Consider the following 13,946-nt stretch of genomic DNA (forward strand, 5'->3'; position numbering starts at 1 on the left):
TCTTAGTTATCTTATGCAGATATTTTAAAACATAAGAAATTCTTGTTTGAATGATTTAGATTGGACCTAGCTGGGGGAATGAACTAAATGACCTTATAAAATCACTCACAATCCTAAGTGTCTAAATTTAATGTTGTCATCATTGAAATGCATTCAAGTATTTTAAAAGTCAAGAATTATTTATCAAACTATAAGAGAGACTAAGTTTCTAGCCAAAAAAAGTAAATTCCTGTATTGAGTAGAATTGTTTAGGATGAATTTTACAAATGTTTTAATATGAAGAGAGGGAGGAAAAGAAGGAGAGAGATGTTTGAAATACAATGCATCTTTCTTAAGCATTGTCTTTAGAAGTATTTTATACTTGTTCATTATTTTCTGGAGAAATGCCTTGAGAAATTCCTTTCAAAAAGTCACTAGTCATATCTCAGATTTCCCAAAAAACCTATTTAATTTTGTCTGCTTCAAAATAAAGCCCCACACATTATTCCATGTGCCACTAACTAAAAATTTGAGACAACTTTTTCAAAAAATGAGCTTGAATAGCAGTTGCCTATTGTATACTCTTAATGTAGAGAAAAATTAATCCTAAAATTATGTTTATCTTCTTCTTTAGAGAATTAAGTACAATACAAAGCAAACTCAGGGCAACACAACTTGTCAATTGCCAAGAAAATGTTTGCAAAGAGTGTTAAAATGTAAAAAGAAACATAAAGTTTTCTTTCTTTGAACTAATTTGGTATGAAATATTGGTCTGAATTTAAAACCAAAAAACACCCCAATTCATATTTAGGTCACTTTCACATTTTATTTCCAACTACTGCAATAAACAAAGAAAATACCAATGTAATTCTGCATGTAAAGCGGCAACCTTCTGTAGTAAACAAGGTCAGAAATAGGGTATTCTGCCCTATAGATGTGTTTGATAAGACAGGGTTATAATTTCCCTATGTGACAAAATGTCAAAATCAAATCTTCTTTAGTATTGCAGATTTATGGTTCCTCAATATCTAGTACTAAAAATATTTATCTTACTATTGTGGTTGAATCTACACATTCTATAACCACTAAAAGCTACTACCTTTACAGGCTGTATTGTGTCTGGAGACCAGAGACAGATGAAAGATAATACCAACCCATGATAGATTTTTTTTCTTATACTGTACAGAAATACCATAACTCCAGCATTTATGTACAACGTTGTAAACAAATACTTAAGTGGAAAAATAAAAGCATGTATTCCTCCTATGTATAAACTATTTCTAGGGGTAAAAAAGATAAACACCATTACAAATGTAAACTGAGTCAAATGTCTGGTTTATTGATAGGAGTTCAAAATGAATACAAAAGATGCCTCCTTTGCATGTTTTTGTTTTTGCCTTAAAAGGTTTCTGACAGAGTCAGGTAGATTAAAAGCTAAGAATTTCTTTCAGCTTTTATACTATACCTTTGACAAAAGGTATAATAGTACATAAGCCACCAACATCAGATAACATATGGTCCCACAGTCATTTTTAGACAAACAGCTTATCAAAAGAATTAGCTCTTGCATTGATCTGCTGAAATAGAGGCTTAAAAATGTTTTAAGCCATTAAGAGCATTTTATGACGTAGTCAATAATTTTTTTTTATAATTTGTATGAGTATCGTGAGCAATTAAGAAAAGGCAAATCCCAAAACGTAGCCCTCTATGCTTTGTGGAATGTGCATCCTCAGAACAGGACGCAAATTGATGACCAGAACAAGTAAAAACAAGAGATTTAAAGCTATTGATGGAGTTGTCATAACATTCTCATATCAGTGAAAAATATTGAGAAAATGAGTAACAGTTTATCAAGATTAAAACTTGTGCAGGTGGTACCTAAAAGATGTTTATTTTTCTAAAAAGTAAAGCTGACTGCAGAAAGTTACTCATTGAGATAATTTCCCCCATAGTACTTTTTCATTTATTGGGACCATAGACCGATCAGATGATACATAGCCCACACTTTTGGACAGTTATAATAAAAAAAGATTTATTATCATTGTTGAAATAAATGCACCATCCCACAGTTAAGAGGCTTAAATAAGCCACAAGCATCTTCCAAGTTGTACCCACGGCAAAATATTGCTAGACCTCCACTGGCAAGTTACATAATGCACTCATACTGGGCAAAGAAACTAAACAATTCTCCTCAACAACACTTCTGCACTGTGTTTCTGGTTTACTGTACAGTTCCATCATTACAGCAAAAAGTTTGCAAATGTGTGCAAATAGTGTAGTCAGTTCAGAGTATTGTTTAGTCATCATCATCTTCTTCCTCTTCTTCTTCTTCAAAACTATCTTCAAAGCCCTCACTGTCTTCCTGGTCTTCATCTCCCTCTATTGCTGTATCCCACTGTGGGTGATTTTCTGGCACTGGCTTAGCTTCATGAACTTCCAACTGCAAAAGAAAGTTTGAGTGTCAAAATTAGAATTTTCATTAATAACAATGACAGCTAATGCTTACAGGCAGTATTTTATAGCTTACAAAGCACTTGAAATCTATTCTTTCATTTGTTCCTTACGTAGAGCAAATAGAAAGTCAGGAAACTTGGGATCTTAGTTCCAATATATACCAGAAACATGACCATAAGTCATTATTTCTCCAAAGAACACTCAGCTTTGAATGTTCGATTTTCTTTTATATCTCAGCTATAGTCTAAATTTGGATGTATATCAGAAGGCTGAAAAAAAGACTGTGTATGCCCTTTCCCCATGACATACACAATGACTATTTTTCAGTCCCTTTTGAATACATTTTTATAAATACTGTCTTGTATACCTGTAGCACACAAATGGGAGGCAAAGTAAGATGATCTTTACTGCCCATCCCTCTTTCCAAATACCCAACCATTTCTATGCCTTCTAATAGTTTAGAAGTTGTCCGCTTGTATTACAAATTAGAATGACTTCTGAAGCAAATGGGCAGCTCTAGCAATTAACTGAATCCTAGTGGGCATGTGCTTCAGATGAGTGGGTTGCTATGTTCCTCAGAAGGGAAAGGAAATGTCAGAATGTCAAAGTCCTAAAATGAGGCCATCAAAAAATAGTTCATGTTCGAGACTGGTAAATGAAAGTCTTAGTAATTCCTAGTGTAAAAAACTGAAATACTGTAATTGGGTAAGGAAGTGGTCAGGAGCAAATAATGAACTTTTCTAAAGTTATTATTAATCTGTCCTGAGATCCCACCTCCCCCCTTCCAGCTGGTATTCCTTTTACAATATTCCCTTCAGGTAATCATCCAAGCTCTATTTGAACAATTTCAGCAAAAAGGAATTATTTTACATCCCATTCTACTTTTGGGCAACTTAGAAAAAAAATTTTTTTAATTGAAATAAAATTTACCACCTTATAATTTTAATTCATTGGTCCTAGTTTCACTTTTTGAAGCAAAATAAGGCTAAATACTCTTTCACATGACAGCCCTTCAAATGCTTAAAGACCTCTAGATAACTTTCATCATCAAACCTAATTCCATCCCACCCCATTTCCAAGTATTCTCTTTTCTAGACTAAGCATTCCCTGGTCTTTAAGGTCTTCCTCATATGACGACGTGAACAACTTCCATGTTGTTCTGGTTACTTTCTTCTGGACATCTTCCAATTTGTCACTACTGTTTTACAAGTGTGACACTCAGAACTGAACATAACACACCAAGTGTGGTCAGATCAGTGGAAAAATATAACATATTTCTTATTCTAGTCACTATACTTCTGTTAATACAACCTAAGGTTTTCATTAACTTTTCTGCAAGTCCTTTCATACTGCTGTCTCAGAGGGTTTTCAGTTGGTTTGTCAATTCAAGTTTCTAAAATGTTACACATCTTAATATTAAAACTTCAAGAGAAGTATTTTACTCTTAAAAACATACCAACCCATAACATACACATTTGATGAACTCTTTCCTGTTCCATTATTTACTTCCATAAAGACAGCTTAATCAAATAATTATTCAAATCAAAAAACAGGAAATATATTTACTGAATGGCCTTTAATTCCTACCTTCAATGGCTTAATCTGGTCCAAACCCATATAGGAATCTGATCTCAGATATACTGTATACTGATAATTTCCAGGTTTTCCTGGAGCAGGGAATTTCAGTTCTACCTGAAAGATAAAAGATAAATTTGTTAACTTCAGAGTTACAAGTCTTAAATCAAGCCTAATAGTTGCTGTTTCTCTAGTGCTATAAGCTTTACAAAATAAAACACTAAAATCCATGATTACACGAGCTTCATAACAACTCTTTAAGGTAGGTACTACAGGTATAATGAAACTCAAGTTTACGGATGAATAAATAGGTAGAGACAGGTTAAATGCCTTGCTCTCTGACACACAGCCAAGTAATTATGGAAGTAACACACGAAGATGTCTTTTCTGATTAAGTCCAATGCTCCCTTCATTGCCTCTTAATACAAAATAGTACATAAACCAAAAAAGAAACCAACCCAAGAAGCAGACATCATTTATCTGTATTCCCATGATTTTTAATGCAATAGAAATTATTACAAGGCAATCCAAGTCATACACTGGCATTTTCAAAATAATAGTTTTCATTTAAGAAAAATTTTGAAGATAAATCCAAGATTTTGAAAGGTCTGTGAAAAATGTATTATTTGGTATAACATATGTAGAATTTATAGAAATCACAATAATGTGTGGAAGTTAATCACAACACTGGCTGAGTTGGTAAAGAGAATGGAGACATTTTTTCCTTTTTTCACTTCTAAGTAGTCAATTCTAAATACTGACAAGGTTAGGAAAGGACTTTTCTGGTGGCTAAGAAAACAGCTACTTTGCCGGGATGATGGATATATAGATGATGTGAATTTTCACTATACATTTAGAAACATGCAAAGTAAGAAAATCAAAAGCTGGAAAGACAGGAGTTAATGGATAGGGGTTAGAGAAAAGGAGCAATGACTCCCTCACAAATAATCTTGGTTTAGGTAAATCTCTGCCTTTTAACTTCCTCTCTGGAGTTTGAAAGCCAAGTGACCTTTTGCTATATGAATTATTCCACCATGTGTCATTGTGGCCACACACTGAAATAGTTCTATCATGGTTTCAGAGTGATCACAACTAGCTCCTCATGCCTTTCCAAAATTACTGAATATTAACATATTGCTAAACAAGGTCCCAAAAACCTTAGGCTTCTACCAGGATTTAAAAATAAACTAAAAAAGTAAAAATGTCCTGTTCAAGTTATAAGATGGTACTAAAGAGAAATCTTTGCCAAGGCAAGGAAAAGGATCCTATTGTTGCCTGGGCATATTTTTTACCTTTTGTCATCTGGTCCCACAAAAAAAGGTTACTTTTATCAGGTGGTTTTGTTTTCTTTTTTTAAATTAGGTTCAGAGCATCCTGCCTTTTAATCCATTTTAGCAATATATGTCCACTATTTAAATGTGTGACATCACTATATCCAGGTGAATTTGGTCTATGGAATTTATTTAATAATGCACTGCTAAATGTGAAATTAGATGGACTTACTCATTTCAAAATTTAAACAAAAGTTAAAGCTTTGATTTACACGAAAACAAAAGCAGAGGGCAATTTAAGATATGAGTAAGTAAAACATAAAGCTTATACAGGGAAAAAACATGGCTATTTTTAAACTGGACATTCATTATTTATTATTAAATTGATCTGGTTGCAGCATGCAAATTTGCACCTCACTTTTGCTTCTGGCCAGAGTAACTATTATAATGTTCAACTGATAACTAGAGAAAGATAAAGCATAAAATATTTGGCCTTTATTATAAATTACTTGTGTAAATCATGCGTGACCATCACACAATTATCTGGACCAAAATGCCAAAGAGGAAATTTGACAAATGTTATCATTTATAAACTTTACATCACTGAATTTGAACTTTGCTTTTCCATTCTAATCAATCTAAATTCCACACTAGTATATCACACATATAAGAAATTAGACATTTGAGGCTTTTTAAAAAGGGTATTCCAAATTAAGTTTTGTTGATTCTAACTAAAAAAATCCATGATTCCAGAATTCAATTGTTGGGATGACATCAATAGTAGATGTATATTTGATCATTATCAGTAAATATAGAAATACTCCCCCCCCCCTTTGTTTAACCTAACACTATCTTTTGTGATAGTTTAAAGTACAATTACTACGAAATTTAAAACTTAAAGATGGGCATGAAGATTTACTCCATGTGAATAATACAGGTACTTATTGAATATATGTAATATGCTTCTTGAGAATGTGAAATAACTGGCATTTATAAGATTAACTACTATGTTTAGACTTTAAAATGTCATAGGACTCTGCCACTGCTGGCTGGAAATAAATTTTAAAAGAAATCAGAGTACTTGTGACTGTAGAACATTCTCCTAGGAAGCAGTATATCAATCACTTTCTTTTTTCATTATTAAATTTATTTATTTTCAGTTTCCAACAATTACTGCCACAAGATTTTGAATTTCAAATTTTCTCCCCATCTCTCCCCTCCTCCTACTTCAGGACAGCACGCATTCTGATTACTCCCTTTCTCTAATCTGTCCTCCCTTCTATCACTGCCCCCCCCCCCCATTCTCTTGCCCCCTTTCCTTCTGTTTTCCTGTAGGGGCAAGATAGGTTTCTGTACCCCATTGCCTATATATTTTATTTCCCAGTTTCATGTAAAAATTATTTTTAAAGCTTTGAGTTCCACATTCTCTCCTCCCTCTCCACCCACCCTCACTGAGAAGGCAAGCAATTTGATATAGGTTACATACGTGTAGTCACGCAAAACATTTCCATAACAGTTATACTGTGAAAGACTAACTATATTTCCCTCTATCCTGTCCTGCCCTCCATTTATTCTATTCTCTCTTTTGACCTGTCCCTCCACAAAAGTATTTGCTTCTGATTACCCCTCTCCCCAATTATCTATTATCCCCCCTCTCTTATCTCTTTCCCCTCTGCTTTCCTGTAGGGTAAGACAGATTTCCATACCCAATTAAGTGTGTACTTTATTCCCTCCTTAAGCCAAATCTGATGAGAATAAGGCTCACTTATTCCCTCTCACCTTCCTCTCTCCTCCTCCATTGTAAAAGCTCTTTCTTGCCTCTTTTATGTGAGATGAGTGACTACATTTGACTTCTCCCTTTCTTTCTCCCAGTACATTCCTCTCAACATTTAATTTTATTTTTTAGATATCATTCCTTCATATTCAGTTCCACCATATATATATATTACCTCCAACTACCTTTATACTGAGAAAGGTCTCATGAGTTACAAATATCATCTTTCCATGTAGGAATACAAACAATTCAACTTTAATAAGTTCCTTATGGTTTCTCTTTCCTATTTACCTTTTCATGCTTCTCTTGATTCTTGTATTTGAAAGTCAAATTTTCTATTCGGCTTTGGTCTCTTCAACAAGAATGCTTGGAAGTCCTCTATTTCATTGAAATTTCATTTTTTCCCCAGAAGTATTACACTCAACTTTACTGGGTAGGTGATTCTTGGTTTTAATCCTACCTCTTACCTCCTCTGACCTCTAGAATATCATATTCCCAGTCCCCCAATCCCTTAGTGTAGAAGCTGCTATATCTTGTATCATCCTGATTGTGTTTCCACAATACTTGAACTGTTCTTTTTGGCTGCTTGCAACATTTTCTCCTTGCCCTTAGAGCTCTGGGATTTGGCTACAAAGTTCCTAGGAGTTTTCCTTCTGGGAATCTCTTTCAGGAGGTGATTGGTAGATTCTATTTCTATTTTACCCTCTGGTTCTAGACTATCAGGGCAGTTTTCCTTGATAATTTCTTAAAAGATGGATGTCTAGGCTCTTTTTTTTGATCAAGATAGCTTTCAGGTAGTCCCATAATTTTTAAACTATCTCTCCTGGACCTATTTTCCAGGTCAGTTGTTTTTCCAATGCACCATTTCACATTGTCTGCTATTTTTTCATTCCTTTGGTTTTGTTTTATAATTTCTTGATTTCTCATAAAGTCATTAGCTTCCATTTGCTCCATTCTAATTTTTAAGGAATTATTTTTTTAGTGAGCTTTTGGATCTCTTTTGCCATTTGGGTTAATTTTAAAGGTTTAACTTTCTTCAGCTTTTGGGGGGGGTGGGTCTCCTTTTGTAAGCTGTTGACTTGTTTTTCATAATTTTTTTGCATCATTCTCATTTCTCTTTCCAATTTTCCCTCTATGTCTCTTACTTGACTTTCAAAATCTTTTTGGAGCTCTTTCATGGCCTGAAGCCAATTCTTATTTTTCTTGGAGGCTTTGCATGCAGCAGCTTTGATGTTGTTGTCTTCTTCTGGTTCTATGTTTTGATCTTCTTTGTCACAAAGGATGTAAGTAAATACCTTTTCACCAAGAAAGTAAGAGTCTATAGTCTGATTTTTTTCCCCTGTTTGCTCATTTTCCCAGCCAATTACTTGACTTTTTGAGTTCTTTGTTAAGCAGAGGGTGTCCTGCCCCAAGCTTCAGGGGTTTTGTGCAGTTGTTTTCAGAGATATTTCTAAGGACTTGTAAACTTTCAGTTCTTCCAAAGTGACATTATCAAAGGAGAGGTGTTTACTCCTCTCATGACCTGTGCTCTCATCTGTGAGCAACCACAAGCACTCTTTTCTGCCTTGGAACTGTGAGGATTCCCTCTCCACTGCCACCACAAGATCCACCATGCCAGCGCTCCTGATCGCCCCAGGACCACCAACCCAGGACTGTGACCCAAATCAGCAGTTCAATTCCCCTACCATCTGCAGGCCAAGAGCTCCAGAGGCAGTCACCCTACAGCAGTGGCTGCCACTGCCCTGGGGCTAGACCATGCTCCTCTCTCACTTAGATGAGAGACTCTTCCCCTGACCTTCAAAGCTGTCATTGGCATTTGTAGGCTGAGAGATCTTGAAACTGCCCCAGATGCCAGTGATTCAGTCCCCATCTGTGCTGGTGCAGTTCACACTAGACTGCCCTTCACTCCAAGTCTAGTGTGACAAACCCTTCCTGTCATCCTTCCAGATTGTCTTCAGCTGGAAATTTGCTTCAGTCTGTCATTTTGTGGCTTCTGCTGCTCTAGAATTTGTTTAGTCATTTTTACAGGTATTTTGAGGGGTTTGGGGGAAGAGTTCAGACAGGTCTCTGCCTCCTCTCCGCTATCTTGGTTCTGTCCCCCATTTTCAATCACTTTCTTAAAGATACAAAAATCATGAAAACAAAAAATTCAAAAGACTAATTTCCTAGTATTCCTTAATTTATTCTTGTTTATAAGATTAATTTTTACAAGTTAGTGGTCATTTTTACAAGTTGTGCCATTTCAATATGGAATTTGAGGATGTGTTGTTTTAAAGTACATTGTTTAGGACAGATGTAGTATAGCAAAGCAAGGCAGGGCTGGCAAACTCAAGAAGGAAAGGAAAATACTAGTAGCTCAGAAAACAAGGGGAAAAGGTAATGTAAAGTGATAAGCTATCATAGTAAAGGTAAGGAGGAACAAGATATTAATGAAACTACGTTAAACTGGAAATTAATCAACATAAACCCAGGGGTGTGAAAACTTCTCAACATCAGAATGACCTAAGTTGCCTGGAAACAGCAAGCAAGCTACTGTTTCCAAAAATGATTGAACCCAGTATAACCCTACCTGCTAGTAATCCATGGCAATGTAAAAAATGCTTTGGTTGTTTTAAAGCCCTCGTTCTTGGACCTTTATACTATTCTCCACCAAAAGGGTCCAAGAATTTCTGTGGAACAATCAGGCAGTCTCAGCAGAGCAAAGAAGACAGCCTTGGTACACCCTTACTATTTATAGAAGGCAATGACACTCCGAAAGTTCTTATAGAGGGGAATACTGGAATTAATAATAGACCAACTGAAAAAAAGACGACCCTCTGATGGTAGATACTGATATGAGAAGCAATGATGCAACACAGCTAGAACAAATTCCATGACGGCAGGCAGAACAGGAAGACTAATAACAAATGCACACATAAGTCCTTTTTTTTACAGCCATGCTATTCAATTATTAAGGTTCTTAATAATAAAATAATGCTATACCAATGTTTGCACTGATAAGGTACAAAAAGATTTGCTATTTACTATTCCTAATCATTTAAAGTTTCTTAGAGATGTGAAAGATGGTAAGAGGCTAACAACTTTCTTTACCAGTTTGCTTTGGACATCAAATATCACAGCAGCGCTATTTACATTTTATTCAAATTAAAGTAGTACTAGGAAAAACCCTTAGAAATGCCTTCAAACTATGATACATGGAGGTAAAAGGTCTACTAATCAGGGCACTATACCAAAGTTAAGAGTCGCTCCAATCATTAATGTAAAACAGGTTCTGAATGACCAAGACACACTTATTACAACTCTCAAACAGAAAATGCTAAAAAGTAATTGGGATAAGTTTGTTTGGGAAGTAGGAAAGAAGGTAATTAGAAGAGATATTTGGAACAGACATACTAAAGTGGAAAGATAAAAGTCTTTGGTGTACAATGTAAAAATCTGGCAGGTAGAAAATCTATTTTTCTTGTCTGTTAAAAAAAGGGGGGGGGGGGGGGGGTGAGGAGAAAAGAGAACTTGCACTAAATGATCCGTAAGGTCCCTTCTATCCCTGCCCTATGACCCTAGGCAATGAGCGTCCAATGCATCAAAACTCTTTATGTCCAATCCAGGTCTACTTCACAGGGACTATAGGCTATTATGTCATGGTGGACAGAGTGCTGGGAACTGGAGTCAGGAAGACATGAGTTCAAAGCCAGCCTTCGACACTTACTTAGCTCGGTGAAACTGGTAAAATCAATAAACCTATTTGACTCAGTTTCCTCACCTGTAAAATGGGGATAATAGCACCTGCCTCCCAAGGTTGTTAGGATCAAATGAGACAATAATTATGAAGCATTTACAGTACCTGGTACATAGTGAGTGCTATATACATGTTAGTTATTACTTTTACTAAGATCAGAACAGATTAAAAAATGGGAAATCTTATGTTATCCATAAGAAATGACTAACTTAACTCTTTAAACCGGTACATAATCCTTATTCTAGATACACACACACACACACACACACACACACACACACACACACACACACACACACTCTTTCTCAAAATTAAAGTTAAAACTGATAATTGCATTAGCAAGGTATAGCCAATGAGCTAGCCTGCTATTCTGAGAATTAAACAAAATAGCAATATTTTAAATATCTTGCCACTCAGTTAAAAAAATGAGAGAAAGCTGTTTTTCAAAGAAGAATTAACACTAGAGAAGTAACAAAACCATCCCCAGACTTTACTCCTCATTCCTACTGCTCTCTACAAAGACCAACTAAGAACACTTTTCCTCGCGAGAACATATAAGAAGGAAGATTGTAGGGGCAGTAGAAAACAATTATATTCCTAAATAAATTTTTTGTCACAACTGTCCATTAATCAAGATAAATATATCATGTGAAATACAAGTGTCACTACAGAAGTATTTCTTGTTTATTCTCTCAGATTCCATTCTTAAGTAACTCAAAGGAGAGAAAAACATTTTTTTTTTTAAACAAAATGCTTATACTGAGTAACAGATTAGTGGGGGAAAAAAACCTATCAAATTTGTAGACAACACAATTCCTGAAAAGGCGAAATACATCAAATCATATTTTCTTTAGCATTAAAATATTCAAACTGCAAAAATCTTGAAAAGCAAATGTTAAAAAAACACTCTGGCTATTAAATTCTGATAATCAATCATATGTAAATCTTAACTGAAGGCAAAACATTCCACTTCCATGGAAAAACCAAAAGATTTCTAGAGAAAAAATTATTTGGTGGATGGTGCAAGGGAAATGAACATAAAGTTTTAAAATCAGAAAGAAAAAGAACAGTGCTACTATATACCTACATATGTCACAAATTCTGAAATGGTATTATGCAATTAATTACCTCTTCCATATCTTTTAACGTGCACACATGGTATGGCATAGATATCAATGTTTGTTCCTTCCTATCTGCAATATAAAGCCACCACCACTCTTGTTTTTCCTGTGAAGAAGAAGAAAAGTTCTATAAATCATTAGGGAAAAACCCAACAACTTTACATTAAAAAGGAGAGTCATATGGAGGAAGGGAAAAGTGAGAAGGTACATCAGAAAGGGACTACAATGTAAAAAACATAAAGCAACAATAAAAAATTTAACACCAATTTAACTGGGTGAATTTAGAAGGAGGATTGTCTAATATTAGAAATACATCATAATCAGATGATTGACAAATACTTATAAAAGAAAAAGTACAAAAAAATACAGTTCCCTTATGTGGAAAGTTCACCTATCAGAGAACCAAGAACCAAAAAGTAAGCCGAAAGGACTCTGAGCAACTAAAATATGTAATCAATTAAAAAGTATTTATTAAGCACTTACTATGTGCCAGGCACTATGTTAAGTGAGCACTGGGATACAAAGAAAGGTCAATACAATGCCTGCTCTCAAGGAGCTCACATAATAATAAGGCAGACAACACATTAATTACTGGATATACAAGAGATGAGTACACACAAAGTAGGTGAGAGGTAATCTCAGAGGGGAAAAGGCACAATTAGCTGCTGGGAAGGAAAGGTGGGGAAGATTAGCAATGTCTAGTGAGGGATGGGAAAATTGTACACAGATAACTTTAATACAAGGCAGAAGTGCAGAGGACTGAGTAAGAAAAGGTGTTACAGTTTAAGAAAAAAATCACAGCTATAGAACTTCAGAGTTGGAACGGACCTCAGTCATCTAGTCCAACTCGTACTTGATTCAGAATACAAACTGATGGAGAAATCATTTTGAGGTCAAGGAAAGCTTCAAGAAGGAAGAGGCGCTAGAGTATATCTATTACAGGAAGAAGAGTCATTGTAAGCAAAAGCACACAAGAAGACTAGAAAAGGCAGGATGGAGGGCAACCACACGAGCTTCAAGATAAAAGGGTCTGCTCACCACCACCATACTTACTCCTACTCTACACACCAATCTGACAAGTTTTTTTTTAACTGTCTGGTTTTTTAACCCAAAGCAGGGGAAAAGGACATTGCTCCAGGAAGGCACATAGATGGCAGTAAGAAGTTCCAGCTGACAGCAGGGTGAGATAAACAGACACAAGAAAAGTGCTGTCATCAAGTGTCCTAAAGAATAGCAGTAAACAGCTGAATAAAGCTCAATAGGTTTTAAGGGAATCAATGTATATAAAATAGCTCAGTAGCTGGTGTTCATAAAGAACTTTAATCATCAAGAAAAGTTCAGCATCTTCAGTTTAAAAAAATTAGGAATAAAATAACAGATCTTCCCTCTAAAATGATTAAAGGTGTTTTGGTGGTGTTTTTTTTTTAAGTCTTCCGTTTAATGGTGTAAATCTTCAGCTATCCAGAAGGACCCAAGTACCTGAAATGTTCTCCCACTCCCATCACTATATCTGTTTAAATCCTCCCCATCCTTCAAAGCTCAGCAAAAATGCTACATTTCATTAAGTATTCTTGATTCCTTCCCCCAACTGGAAGCACATGTTCTTCTCTCAATTCCACATGCTCTTCTGTTATGGCATGCACCACATTGTGCCTAACTGCCTATCAGTATAGTCACATGGTTTATCTCCCCTACTATAAGCTCACTGAAGACTGTGCTTTGCATGTAGTAATACTCAATAAATGTATGCTGAAAAATTAACCTAATTTTTTAGGAATAGATTAAGATTGTGATTTTTAAATTAACACAAGAATTATCATTAGATCAGTTTTATTATGCAAGAGCCAATAACTGGTTAAAATTGGAGTCTTTCAAAATAATCACCTGATTTCAAAAGAAAAATCACCTTAATTTATCTCTACTTTTTAATTTCATACTAAAATTCCACATGACTAAGACATATGAAAACATAAACTAAGGTAGTTATTTTCCTAATATAAACATATACTATACTTATGACTATATAAAACTGAAGA

At 35.1% G+C, this 13,946-nt stretch overlaps 1 protein-coding gene across 1 annotated transcript in view; it reads right to left on the reverse strand.

Moving 5' to 3' along the window:
• Positions 1-1,293: 1,293 nt before the first annotated feature.
• The window catches only part of SEC63 (SEC63 homolog, protein translocation regulator), an 82,443-nt gene continuing 69,790 nt past the window's right edge, over positions 1,294-13,946 (reverse strand). Inside the window, exons 19-21 of the mRNA XM_072642987.1 lie at positions 11,918-12,016; positions 4,021-4,125; positions 1,294-2,419 (exon numbers count right to left, since the gene is read on the reverse strand). Coding sequence (XP_072499088.1) covers positions 2,276-2,419; positions 4,021-4,125; positions 11,918-12,016 — 348 coding nt within the window. The 3' untranslated portion in view covers positions 1,294-2,275. The remainder of the gene's footprint in view (positions 2,420-4,020; positions 4,126-11,917; positions 12,017-13,946) is intronic.

This window comes from Notamacropus eugenii, chromosome 2 (assembly GCF_028372415.1).
Source record: "Notamacropus eugenii isolate mMacEug1 chromosome 2, mMacEug1.pri_v2, whole genome shotgun sequence".
In the NCBI taxonomy this organism is placed as follows: Eukaryota; Metazoa; Chordata; class Mammalia; order Diprotodontia; family Macropodidae; genus Notamacropus; species Notamacropus eugenii.